Genomic DNA, 13798 nt, shown 5'->3' with positions numbered 1-13798 from the left:
AATGGGGTCAGGGTCAATCGGAAGCGTTCGAGACGCTGAAAAAGAAACTTGTAGAGACGCCGATTTTACAATTTCCGGATTTCTCGCGAGAGTTTATCATCACAACTGATGCTTGCGATTACGGAATCGGGGCGTGTTTAAGCCAAGGAGAAATAAATAAAGATAAACCTGTGTCTTACGCGTCTCGCTTGTTAAATTCAGCCGAACGTAACTATTCAACCATTGAAAAAGAAATGCTCGCGATAGTCTACGCGGTGAATAAATTCCGGCCGTACATCTACGGAAGTCAATTCACGTTAGTTACTGACCATAGACCCCTCACATGGGTTAATTCGGCATCATCACCAAACTCGCGAATAGTGAGGTGGCGATTAAGCATGGAAGACTACATGTATAAGGTAGTTTACAAGCCGGGTCGCGTAAATTCAAACGTGGATTCTCTCTCTCGAAATCCGGTTGATGAACCAGAGGTAGTTATTCCTGAAACACGGGTCGGCCCGATACGGAAATTTGATCCAGATAAAACGGCAACGACGCCCGATGAAACGAGCGAAGATGACTCTACCCCCGGGGTAAAACGGACGAGGAAGCAGTACGATCTTAGACGCAAAGTACGCGTTCTTAACCATCCGGAAAACAATGATACCGAGCCTGAGCAGGTGACCCCTCCAGTCCGATTCGTATTTAGACCCCGCGAATGGCCCTTAGCCCCACCTGTGCCAGAACCAAATCAATCGCTCGCAAATGATCATCAATCTGCGAACGATTCTAGCGACGATGATGAGGTGGTGGTTTCGGATAACGAAGATCGAAGTCGTCACCAGATTATTTCCGAGTCGGACGACGAACCAATGATGGAAGACGTGGACGCGAACGACGAAGCTAACGGTAGTGAAGATGATATCGGAGAGGAGCGTCTCCAAACCGATGGAGAAACGTCGGAATCGGAAGACGATACGCGTGATCGGTTGTCAATGCAATCAGATAATGTACTAATATTCACTAATGTAAAAGGGAAACCTCGTGACGAAGGAAGCAAGGAACTTGCTGACGTCTTAGAAATTCCCGCACAACTAACTTTCTGTCGAGCTACTGTAATACCCTACAAGGGAAATAAACGCTGTATAGTAACAGCGCCTAAATACAGAAATTCTGACCTCGTATCGGTCGAGGATATCCGAGAGACATTGGCTTCTGTATATAATATAGTAATGGAACTAGATCTAGAGTCATTTAGTGTGGCAAAAACTAGTAAAATAGATGATATAAATTGGCTGACAATCCAGGAGGAATTAATTGATGCATTTACGGATACCGAGGTTAAAATAACTATTTGTCTTAACTTCGTGCGTATCCCAAATGAGGATGAAAAATTAGAAATTTTGGAGGAATACCACGGTTCAGCCGTGGGAGGTCACAAGGGAATGACCAAAACGTATAAAAGAATACGACAAAATTTTTTCTGGCCTAAAATTAAACAAGATGTTATCAATTATATTCAAAAATGCTTGGATTGTCAACTGAAAAAGTTAATTAGAGTTAAGACAAAGCAGCCAATGGTCCTCACGGATACCCCTGATGCTGGGTTCGACAAAATCGGCTTAGACATTATGTACCCAACGCATACTTCTGCGTCTGGAAATAAGTACATATTAACCATACAGGATCTCCTGACTAAGTTCTCGATGGCAATCGCTTTAGAGCAAGCAACAGCCGTAGACGTAGCACAAGCCTTAGTAAATCGTTGGTTTTGCTACTTCGGGCCTCCCAAGGCCATACTTACTGATCAAGGAACAAACTTCCTTTCGAGTCTACTTAAAAATATTGCAAAAAAATATAAAATCAAACAATATCATACATCTGCATATAGACCTCAGAGTAATGGGTATGTGGAACGATCTCACCACGTATTACAAGAATACTTGAAAAATTATATAGGCGAGAATGAAGACTGGGACGAATGCCTAGACATAGCCTCATTTTCATATAATGTAAGTGAACATGAGGGTACAGGATTCACTCCATATCAACTAGTATTCGGGAAATTACCCCGTCTTCCTTCTCGCATACAAACTATTGAAGAACCTAATGAGACGTATGCAGGTTATTTAGAGCAATTGTTTAGACGGATAAGACAAGCAGAAGTGATTGCCAATGAGAACTTACATCAGGCTAAAGCTAGATCAAAATTTTATTATGATAGGAAGATAAACCCACACCAGTTTAAACCTGGAACTAGGGTATTTGTACTACGGGAACCAAGGAAAAGTAAAGGAGATCCGCAGTACACCGGTCCTCATGATGTAATCGCGATTGGTCGAAACGAGACGGCCGAAGTAGATATAGATGGGGTGGTGAAAATGGTTCACCTCAACAAGCTAAGAATATCTCGTATATAATTTTCAGATGACCGGATTGGTGATACTGCTGGGACTCCTTCCCTTTTCCTTGGGCCTGGTTGGATATGACTGCAGCGGGTCGTCAATGAATATGACTACGCTATCACTGTTAGATGTAGGGGAGTGCAATTTCCCCGCAAAGAAAGCTGAAACTGAAAAGGTAATCGTAAGCCTATTACAACCGGCTGAAATAATTCACGTTCACGTGATCGAGTGTAAGATATTGATAAATAGAGTAGTGCAGCGTTGCGGAATGCACTCCCATACATCCTCCGTGTTAAACGGACGTAGGGAATACTATTTAGATATGGATTATACTAGATGTAAGAAAATGCACGAAACAGGTGCAATCTGGCTTTACGATCGAGTCCACATGATCGACTTGAAAATGAACACTACAAACTTTAGACAGGCGATATTAGCCGGCGATCATCATATGGACGGTACGTGTGCGGAAGGTGTCTTTAGTGATTCGTGGGGTACTTGGGAAAAAGTCGTAGCCGATGGGTTATTTGAAATATCTCTTTCCGATTATGAAACAACCCTGAACACTAAAACTAATCAAGTGATTTTAAGATCGGGAACGCGATGTGACGCGCAGAAACTTTCTTGCGTTACCAGTGAAGGTATGACAGCGTTCTGGAGCGAAACTCCAAAAGACTCGTGCCTTATGAAATACGCGTTGCTCTACCACGGATCGGCTACGAGAATCATCGGGGAAGAGGGACATCCAGATGTCTACTCACTCACCACAGAAGATATCACCTTCGCGCTGGCTCAGCGAGGTGAGGTAGAAGTGTGCGGGCATAACGTTATCAAAACGGAGCACCCGAAGCTTTTCATAGTGGTCCTTAAAACCACGGACTACACCATGCAGATAGAAGCGATTAAGACCGAGGATATGGATATTTTCGCGTATGTAAATAGCAAGTTTATATACGTCGAGAAATTTATAAGGCAGCAAATACAAAACCTCTACCATGACGTCCTCGTTAGACGTTGTGAGTTAGAGCGTTCGATATTGATAAATGCATTGGCCTTGTCATCACTGGCCCCAGACGAGTTCGGTTATGCACTTATGAAAAGCCCAGGGTACTACACCACCGTTGCGGGTGAACTAGTGCACATTACAAAGTGCCTACCTGTGCCCGTGCGCGTACGTCAGGACGAACATTGTTATCAAGAACTTCCGGTAACGTACAATAATCAAAGTTATTTCCTAGCTCCAAAGTCAAGGATACTCCTGAAAAGAGGGACTATCATCGAGTGCAACGCTATCTTACCCACAGGGTACTTCATTGATGGAGCGTGGTACCATTTGACGCCTCAAGGTATTCGGGCACCGACACCACAACAACTACAACCACTGACGGTCCCGACTTGGAACTATGAAAACCCAGAGCATCTGGCAACATCAGGAATCTACTCTCCGAAAGATATGGAGAAGATACGAAACCGGATAATGTTTCCGGCTGAGAGACCAGCACTGCTCAATTCCATAGCCATGGGAGCAGCTGGAAGAGACATACCTGCAGGAAGTATCAACGTGCTGGGATTATTCGACGAAGAAGCGCTAGAAAAATTAGCGCTCACCACAGGGCAGAGAATCTGGCGAAGTTTAATTGACTTCGGATCCGTTACCGCGGGCATATTGTCAATTATGTTGGTATTGCGACTTCTAAAGTTCATTTTCGACACGATATTTCATGCATACGCATTGTATGGCATATGGGGCTGCAGCTTAGTCTTAGTAACAGCAATATGGGACACATTGGCGAATCTCATACTGCACCACCATCACCGCAGAAGGTACGACTTGGATGTAGAGAGTCAGAGAAGCAAGGCTCCCATACCTCGCCCGAGGTCAAGTATATCAATTATCGATGAAGAACCTGAACCTCATAAGTCTGCGCCACCTCAAGAAATATCATATGCAGAGCTGAATCGACAACTTGAAAATCAACCACTGAGGTCCAATATCCATGAGTGTACAAACAGTGAGATGCTAGCTCGTTTGAGAAACCGTGCGGAAAACCGCGAGTGAACATTGTGAGTGAAAATCGCAAGTGAACGCGAAAGCCAGATTGTGCCAATTTTATATAAACATTTTAGAAATTTAAGGGAACTGTCTTGAATACAATAAATTAATTTTTAAGGACCTGTTATTAATTACCTGTTATTATCAGGAAAATTTTATATTTGTCAATAACTATACGCAGTATATTAGTACCAGATAACTAAAAATGTTTACAAACATGAATTTAGGTTTAATTACTTTGTTTATTATAAATACAGATAAATATAGGAGTTGCTAACTGACTTAAGTCGGGAGGTATCTACCTCATTATTCAGTATGAATTACGACTTAAGCAGTTACTTCTCGAGTAACTTAAAAATTACCGCAAGGCGGACGTATATCAATACAAATTTAGATTAATCATCTCAATAATACCAAACGAACGAGTCGGGAGGTAATTAAATTCCTAGATACTAACGTTTAGTTTCATACTACTAAGTTTAAGTAACTTTATAAACATTGTGTCTCAGGTATAGGTTTAAATTCTACAGCCAAGAACTCCTCTTTACAGTATTCAAAATTGATTTTAACTTTTGGTTTATATAGAGTCAGTCACATGATCAATTTAAATTTATATCGAGCCACTTTATTTATAATAGAAGTCGCACCGATTTTATTAAAGCGCCGCGACTTACTTAAGTCGGGAGGTGTTAAGTTCTGGCTCTAATTAAATTTAAATAAAATTTTTTTGGAAATTTTTTTTTTGAAGTCTCGAATTATTTATTCGCCACGGTGGGCGAATAAACGGTTCGACACTTCTTAGAATTATAATTAAATAATAAATTAATAAATCGTTACATTGTTGGCGATATTATTTTATTCATCACCAACAATGTAACGGAAATCTCTTGCGATAAGAGAGTCGCCGTGGCTCGCGGATAGTCTAAACAGATGACGACGCATGAGACCCGGGCCACGACGATTCTCTCATAGGAAACCTGAGATGCAACGTTAACACTTTTGATAATGTATAATACCAAGGAGGGACAGAATCAAGGCAGTCGATCACAAGATCTAGTAGAGCTAAGAACTCTACATAAAACTGCTGGCTTGATCCTGTCACTCGGACTTTAAGGCAAAAATATATATCCGTACTTTACCAAATACGCACTCCTTATTGTAACTTTGGGCGCTGTCACCGGCAGCCTAATAATCTCATACCTCATATTGGGCGCTGCTACCGGCAGCCTAATACTCTCATCTGTTTTGGGTGCTGATACCGGCAGCCTAAGCACTTCCCTTCCGCATCCCAAAAATTCATGCCGAGAAGCCGAAGGTCAGGCAAAAAGGCCCAGTTCCGCCGGATCATTCGAACGATCCACGAGGATCTCGGTCGTTCAGTTCACCAACGTTCCCGCCTAGAGATCGTTGCCGAGGAAGTCCTCCTCGATCCGGTAACGTTGGTCATTCCAAAACCGGCTAATAAGTTACCAAGTTCTGGTATCGCGTCGAGTGAAGTTCGTGACCCGTCGGGTTCTGGTGGTATTATTCAGCAGCTGGAGTCACTCGCCCTTAAAGAGGAACCGGGCCCTTCAGGCTCGTCTTGTCCAGAGGAAGCATCAAGGGAGGACACAGTCTTCTGGACTGGTATCAGTAAGGGTTGGCAGCTGATTCCAGTGGACGTTCCATCCGCCCGTCCGCCTAGTGGGAGCATCCCTTTCCACGACCCTCGTTACGGGTATTATTCTGAGGCCTATTTCAAGGCCACCGGCAAGGACGAGTACGCACCGGCGGAGGAGAAAAAACTACGTAAGAAAGGGATTATTTGGGCCGACTTATGGGGCCCATAATCTCCACCATGGTAAGTCATCAAAACATTTTCGCATAAAATAAAGAAAGGTCAACAGCTGACGCACCTGGGGTCTATTGACACCCTAACGACGTCAACCTGGTCAATTTAAAATTATTCTGTCTAATTCATAGATAAGCCAGAATGTAACACCTGCAGAGATTTAAAACGCATAAACATTGAAGCTTATACAACAAGGTAGAATAAATAAATAAATAATTCGATAAATTAAAATCACATTAATTGACCGCGAGAACGCGTCGTGAATAAGTGTCCTGTGTAACTGCTGACAGTCTTGACACCTCACCAAAACCTGTTTAGGGTAAGTTTTTAAATATTGTAACCATTGTTTGATATTTTTATTTTTATATACTCTGAAATAATAGTAACCCATATGCATAAAACATTTGCTTTTATATTTACTATTCTAAATATTGCCATTTGTAACCCTTTTGTATTTTGAGAATATTGAGTCATTTAATAAATAAATACTCGTTAACATAAAACATTTGAAAACATTATTTAACAGACAATTTTACTTTAACAATGAGATACTAGCTTCACGAGGCTTTTCGGCAACCCACCTTCCTTTATCCCTTATTTTACTACCTGTCTAGCCGCTCAGACCGATAGTTCACAGTAGGGGGTACACAATCTTACGTTTACCGCTCGACGTTTGATTGTGAAATTAGATCAGTCACATAATAAATTGGAAATCGTTTTGGGTCTTATCAATATTGTCTTCAACAATATTGTGTGGGCGCGAATTAAATATAAAAAAAATAAACTGAGCATTTGGTCACGTGAGCCCAGGTCATAGGATCGGTCCTTGATCAATGTAAGTATCTTTTTATTCACTATACTTTATACGAATATCGTACCTACGCCCATCATGATCTCCAATCGTGACACCAAGTAGGGCCCCTTTGTTCAACTTTAGCAGCTCCTGGATGGACATGTGTGACTTTTCTGTTGTTTCCAAATAAAAATCCCTATCTACTCTATACTGATATTTTTTATTATATCTACTGAATTTTATAGAATAGATAAATATAAATATAAATTTTATAGTAATTTAGTGTTAATGAATTATAATATTCAACTTTTACTCTTACAAATGTTTTTAACTCAGAATTGTAATATTATTAAAGAGATTTTTGAATATTGTTATTTCTAGACTGATCGTTGTAAAATAATTATGGATTATTACCATTCTTTATTCAATTTTTACTAATCTGTATTATAATTTTTACAAATCTCAAAGTTAACAATACTGATTGTAAGAATCAGCAAAAAAATGAAGCTTTTCATTAATAATAGTAATTTTTGGTTTGGATTGTAAATTTCCTAAAAATAATTTTTATTTGACGACTATAAATATCAGCTAATGATTGCTTTAAAGTTGTTGTCGGGTAATGAATATAGTGTCAGAGAATTCTAAACTTTTGAATTCTTGCTAAGGATATTAGCATTTAATTACCGGATTATCAACATTGTTAGCAATGAAAAGTTTTCGCTTAAAATCGCGTCCGTGATTCTGATAAAAAAACTAACAGTCAGAAGAATTTGAAAAACTAACTGAAAATTAATGAATTTGTCTTGAATTAAAAAAAAACAGTATTCACCATCTTATCATTGAGATATAGCAACGCAAAGTTCAACAATAAATGAGAAAATATACACCTCTCCATACAAAGTTTGGAAACCAGCCCATGGATGGCCCATAACTGGGTGAAGTATGATGATTCACAGCTAGTCATTGGTAACTGTTAATGGCTCATGTATGACTGAATATATAAATGACAATCCCGGCCCATTAATGGCGCTCGACTATCGGCTGATTAATCGCAGGCAGCAATCGGCCAAGCATGGTGATTTATTATCAACCAGCCATGGCCGTCATTTATGGCCCATGCATCGACTAAACAAATAAATTTAATTAAAAAAATTTATTAATATTAATCTAGTCGAGTTCATGATCATTATATGAACGAACCTACTAATGTTGAGCTGAAACTTTTAAATGACGTACTTGTTCATTCTACTACAAATACTTGGTTTTATGAAATGTAAAAAGCAATTTACTTAATATTTTCAATTATTAAGAAAGAAAAAATAACTTCTTACTATTTTTATTATAATTACATAATTTCTTAAAATGCAATTTATTAAATTTAATTGAATATTTATCGAGAACTCAGTTGAATCATCTTGCTTTACCACCAATATTAAAAATGACATTTATTATAAAAACTTATAGCTTATTTTTTAATTAAATTAATTTTTATAAGAGCAGCACCAAGTCAGTCGATCGCGAGATCTAAGAAAGCCAAGAACTCTGATCAAAATTTACGTTGACATGGTCCTGCTTCTTCGTTCGTGTTTTTGAGCATCAAAAGCTGTCACTACTACATACGTAGTTGTTATCATTAAAACCACCCTCATATTGGGCAACGCTGATACTGGCTATCTTCACCTCCTATCTTGCTACTGGAAACGCTGACACCGGTTATTCAGTACTCTACCTGAGCGCTGTTACCGGCTGTACAGGTAATCTCTAAGCCTCATCCTGAGTTTATGCCAAAAAAGAAACGAGGGGACAAAAAGGCCCAATTATGCCGGATCATCCACAAGAATCGCGATCGCTCAGTTCACCAACGTCTCCGTCTAGAGATCGTTGCCAAGGAAGTCCTTCTCGATCCGGTGACGTTGGTCATTCGAAATCAGGTTAAAGAGTTACCAAATTCAGGTATCGCGTTTAGTGAACTTCGTGAGCCGTCGAGCTTGTGTGTTTTTGAGCCGTCAGGCTCTGATGGTTTGATCCAACAATTGGAATCACTTGCTCTTTCGAAGGAACCGGGCCTTTAAAGCTCGGCCTGTTCAGAGGAGACATCAAGGAAGAACTCGGCCTTCTAGACCGGCATCAGCAAAGGTTGGCAGTTGGTTCCTGTGGACGTTCCATTCATCCGACCATCTAGTGGGAGGATCCCGTTTCACGAACCTCGTGACGGGTACTACTCAGACGTTTATTTTAAGGCCACCGGCAGGGACGAGTACGCACCGATGGAGGCAAAGAAGTTACTAAAGAAAGGGATTATTTGGGTCGAATTATGGGGCCCATAATCTCCACTATGGTAAGACGATAAAATAAGCCCATTTCGTAACATAAAGGAAGGTGCACAGCTGACACACCTGAGATCTATTGATACCCTAAAGGCGTCAACCTGGTAATTTTAAATTATTCTGTCTCATAAATGCAGAAGCCAGAATGTATCAACTATAATAATAAATTAAGAGAATGATTAATGATTGAATAGTAAATTTTTTCATTTAACTCAAATCAATAATAGACCAGAGATTCACCAAGAGTGGCCCAACGTTGTGAACCGATTATCAGCCAGTCATAAGTAGCCATTCATTGGCTAGCTATCGGCAGCGGCGTGTGACTGGTGTTTCTTTACGGAAAGTCATATTCTGATATGAAACCAGTAATGCCATAACATGTTCATTCAAAAATTTTAAAAATTTCACTCCTATTTGACTACGCTATTTTGATAAAAAACTAAACAGCTGCTGGTAACTAACCAAATTTGGTCCATTACTAATTGCTAATGCTTGGCCAAGCGACGGCAGTCAGATGTCGGCCAACGTACGGCTTTTTTTCCATCAACGGCGACTTCATATGCGTCGGTAAATTGAACAGTAGCAATCTGACAACGCTCTACGCAAGTATGGATACTTCTATTTGAGCGGTAAATTTAAACGGATATTCAGTAAACTAAAAAGCAACTGGAAAAACATCTGCGACGATGTCAGATTATAATTTAAGAAAATGTTCGACAGTATTTGCATCCACGTATATATGAGTAGTGTGTAGGTAAATTTCTCAAATTTACAGCATCAAACAAAAGCAATGTTTCGTTTTAACTACCACTTAACCTAATATTACCGCGCATATGGCTCATACACAGTGAAAAATATTGTATACCTCTGTTAAAAACGGTTCGTGTTAAATTTTTTGTGTTGATTATTTTATGTCAAATCAACACAATTCTCTGTGTTACTTTGAAATTTTTAAACTACCTACTATTCAACACTTTAAAAGTGTTACCTAGTACAAAAATCGAAATTATCAACAATTATTAAATGTTACTTTAAAATTAACACAAAAAAGTGTTGAAGCGACAGTTGAATTGTGTTAACATACATATATACACTCGAATATCATCTTGAAATTAGTCAGAATAACTTCCTAGAACCTCAAACCGTCAAGATCTGATAGAAATTCGATTTTCAAAAGTCGGACCGAAACCATTGATTTTTCGAATCTTTAAAAATTTTCAATTTTCTTAGCGGGAAGTTAAAAATTTCCCATGGTATATGAATGGGAAACCGAATCGCTAAAATTTAATGTCAACATATAAATTGTTGAAGGTAACTCAACATCTTTAAAATTTCACGAATGAGGTATCAGCTGATTTACTTTAAACTAAAATTTGGCAACTACTAATCATAATAATAATTTTAATATACTTTAGGGTACACATAACATCAAAAAGTTTCAAATAATTTTCAAATATGAACAGCTTGATTCAATGCGAAATAAATGATTCGTAAGTTCGAACTATTCACATTGTTCAGTCACGCATTTATAAATTTTATTATAAATTTATTATAACTATATCTTTAAATTTACATATTTTTATTATATTTTTAAAATAATTATTTCGCCTAGACTTTATAATTTAAATTAATTTGCTTAAAATTATAGTCTAAATGTATGTTTAAAGATACACTTAAAATTTAGTTTTACTTAAGATTTTAAGCTGCTTATTTGTTTATTGCAGCCTTCGGCTTAAAAATTATATTGAGTTGTCACTAAATAACTGGATTTTTTCCCAGTCATTAAAATATTATATTTTTAGAAAATATTCAAATATTTATACCAAAAGAGATGGGTATTCTCGCTCATCCTCTTATAGTCATAAAGTTTACATTTGGGCATTTTTTTTTGTAGTCTGCATATTATAAAATTTAGTAGACTAAATAGTACTAATATTTTTGGTAAACTTGCCATTAGGGTCCAGCCATGCCGTTACCTTAATTATCTTCAGGTGTGCCGTTGGACCCAATGACGTCAAACTTTGCACCTGGCCTCTCTCGCCACCTACGCCTTCCCAAAAACTGGCACCTTTTAATTACTCCTCCCTCTGGTCATCTGACCTACTTGCCATTCGTTGAAAACTCATCCTACTTCCTATTTTCCGATTCCCACTACTAAATATTGTCATGACCCACGCCCTGGGTCAAGCTGCCTTTAAACATTGTAAATTTTTGTAATATGAGTTGCTTCAAATATATCATAGCGCACAGTCGCATAAAATAAACTACTGATTTATTTAAATTTTGAGTATATTTTTTGGTGCAAGATTTATTGCAAGTCTTGCGCGTAACATTAATCACTTGCCGTAAACCAACCACGAGTCAAAACACACATACTCCCAATGCGTAGTTATGTATTATCATATATGATAGCGCACTATCTGTTATTATACCTTTTATATATCATATATGGCCATCTATTACAATGTATGAACATATATGGTCATATGTAGAAATTCAGATTTTTCAAAAAAATTTGAGTTGAATATCACAATTACTTATATATAGGATGTCGTCGTGCGAAAAAGAAATAAGAAATTTTTTTGATATTACTAATAGCAGATTGATGATTACATTCTGCTTTTTGAAAAGTCAATATATTCTTTCAATCTTACGTAGCTCAACTAAACTTATAGTCTATCCTTCGCCTACTACGAAGCTTTGTGGTAAAATTGCCGGAGTCAAGTACGAAATTGAATAAAATAGAGAAAAAATCTGGCGAATCTTCCGGTACAAAAACCTAGCAAAAAAAGCTGTAATTTTTTTTTGTTATTAACAAAAACAATTTTCAAGTAAAACCTCAGCGTACTTTAACGGAATACTGGATAAAGATTTTTTTCATGCAGTTAATTAAATGTACAAAATAAAATAGGTCAATCTTTTCTGAATCATTTGGTCACAAAGTTTATACGAAAATGTTAATTATTAATTATGAAAATAATTATATAATTTAATTAACACAAAAAAATACTAGCCTAACAGCTGCTTTATGTACCGACGTGGCCTGCGCATATCCATAGTGGCGAGAAGTTGCACGCGTCGCTATGATTTATTTAAAATTTCAAGCGCGTATATTATTTTATTTCAGGCAATTATTCACTTTAATATTATAAATTCAATTAATGAATGAAAAATTTTTATTACAATAGATACAATTATTAAAATATACTGCAGTAGTATTAAAAAAAAAAGTTTTAATTTCACGAAAATTATTAATTTCCTGATTATTTAAAAATTATTTTAAAGTTTTTGCGACAAATGTATGATTTTTTTTTTTTTTTATCACGAACAAATTATACTCGGAGTAATCCAAGCTTAAATTATTTATTATTAATTAGTCAAATTATAATTAAAGGCAATAACAATAAAAAATTGGTAAGATCTTTATTTTATGATTATTTTATTGAAGTAATTACGAGCATATAATATTCACAATAATAATCAGAAAAGTAATAGAAACAAATTCTTCATTAATTAATTGAATTTATAATAGTAAAATAGATAATTCCCTGAAATAAAATAATTCACGCGCTTGAAATTTTAAATAAGTCATAGCGACGCGCGCAACTTCTCCCCACTGTGGATGTGCGTAGACCACGTCAGTACATAAAACAGCTGTTAGACTAGTTTTTTTTGTGTTGATTAAATTAAATAATTATTTTCATAATTAATAATTAACATTTTTGTATAAACTTTGGGACTAAATGATTCAGAAGAGATTGAATTATTTTATCTTGTACATTTAATTAACTACATAAGAAAAATCTTCATCCAGTATAGGTAGACTACGACTACGTTTAAGTAGACTGATGCTTTTATTATGAAATATAAATCAGAATAACTGTCTAATCAAAAGAAACTTTTTAAATTTAAAAATAAATATGGTATTTTCTTAGAGTTTGTGAAAATAAAACTAATTGCATGAAATACTTACGAATTAAGTCTAATTTAACAGATTTCCTTTTTGGTGGAACTAGATCAGTATTAGATGCCTCGCAGGTGAAATTAAATCCTAAATATTCACGCCGTAGTGACCTCATTGTTAATCTTAAAATAAAATTAATATTTACATAATAATAATAGCTTACATAACTGAATAGATTATTCGAAATAATGTTATTCAGATGCTTACTTATTTTCAATAACATCAGCAGCACTTTTGATAGATTCTTCAAACGTTATATTTGGAACATGCCATTTTATTTTCGGTGTCGGTGATCCTGTAATTATAAATAAATATTTAAAACATTGATTACCCGATGTCAACATTGATAATTACATAAATAAAATAAATGGTATCTTTATAGATTAATCATCAGCTTTTCGTACATTAAGCAATTGATTATCAAATAAATGTATCATATCTAGTCA

At 36.7% G+C, this 13798-nt stretch overlaps 1 protein-coding gene across 1 annotated transcript in view; it reads right to left on the bottom strand.

Annotated features, from left to right (window-relative positions):
• Nucleotides 1-13798, bottom strand: part of LOC103572227 (hemicentin-2) — a 263857-nt gene that overhangs the window by 197658 nt on the left and 52401 nt on the right. The window contains exons 3-4 of the mRNA XM_053741560.1: nucleotides 13560-13647; nucleotides 13362-13474 (exon numbers count right to left, since the gene is read on the bottom strand). Of these exons, the coding sequence (XP_053597535.1) occupies nucleotides 13362-13474; nucleotides 13560-13647 (201 nt within the window). The remainder of the gene's footprint in view (nucleotides 1-13361; nucleotides 13475-13559; nucleotides 13648-13798) is intronic.

This window comes from Microplitis demolitor, chromosome 8 (assembly GCF_026212275.2).
Source record: "Microplitis demolitor isolate Queensland-Clemson2020A chromosome 8, iyMicDemo2.1a, whole genome shotgun sequence".
Taxonomy (NCBI): domain Eukaryota; kingdom Metazoa; phylum Arthropoda; class Insecta; order Hymenoptera; family Braconidae; genus Microplitis; species Microplitis demolitor.
This window is presented reverse-complemented; position numbering and strand designations above follow the sequence as displayed.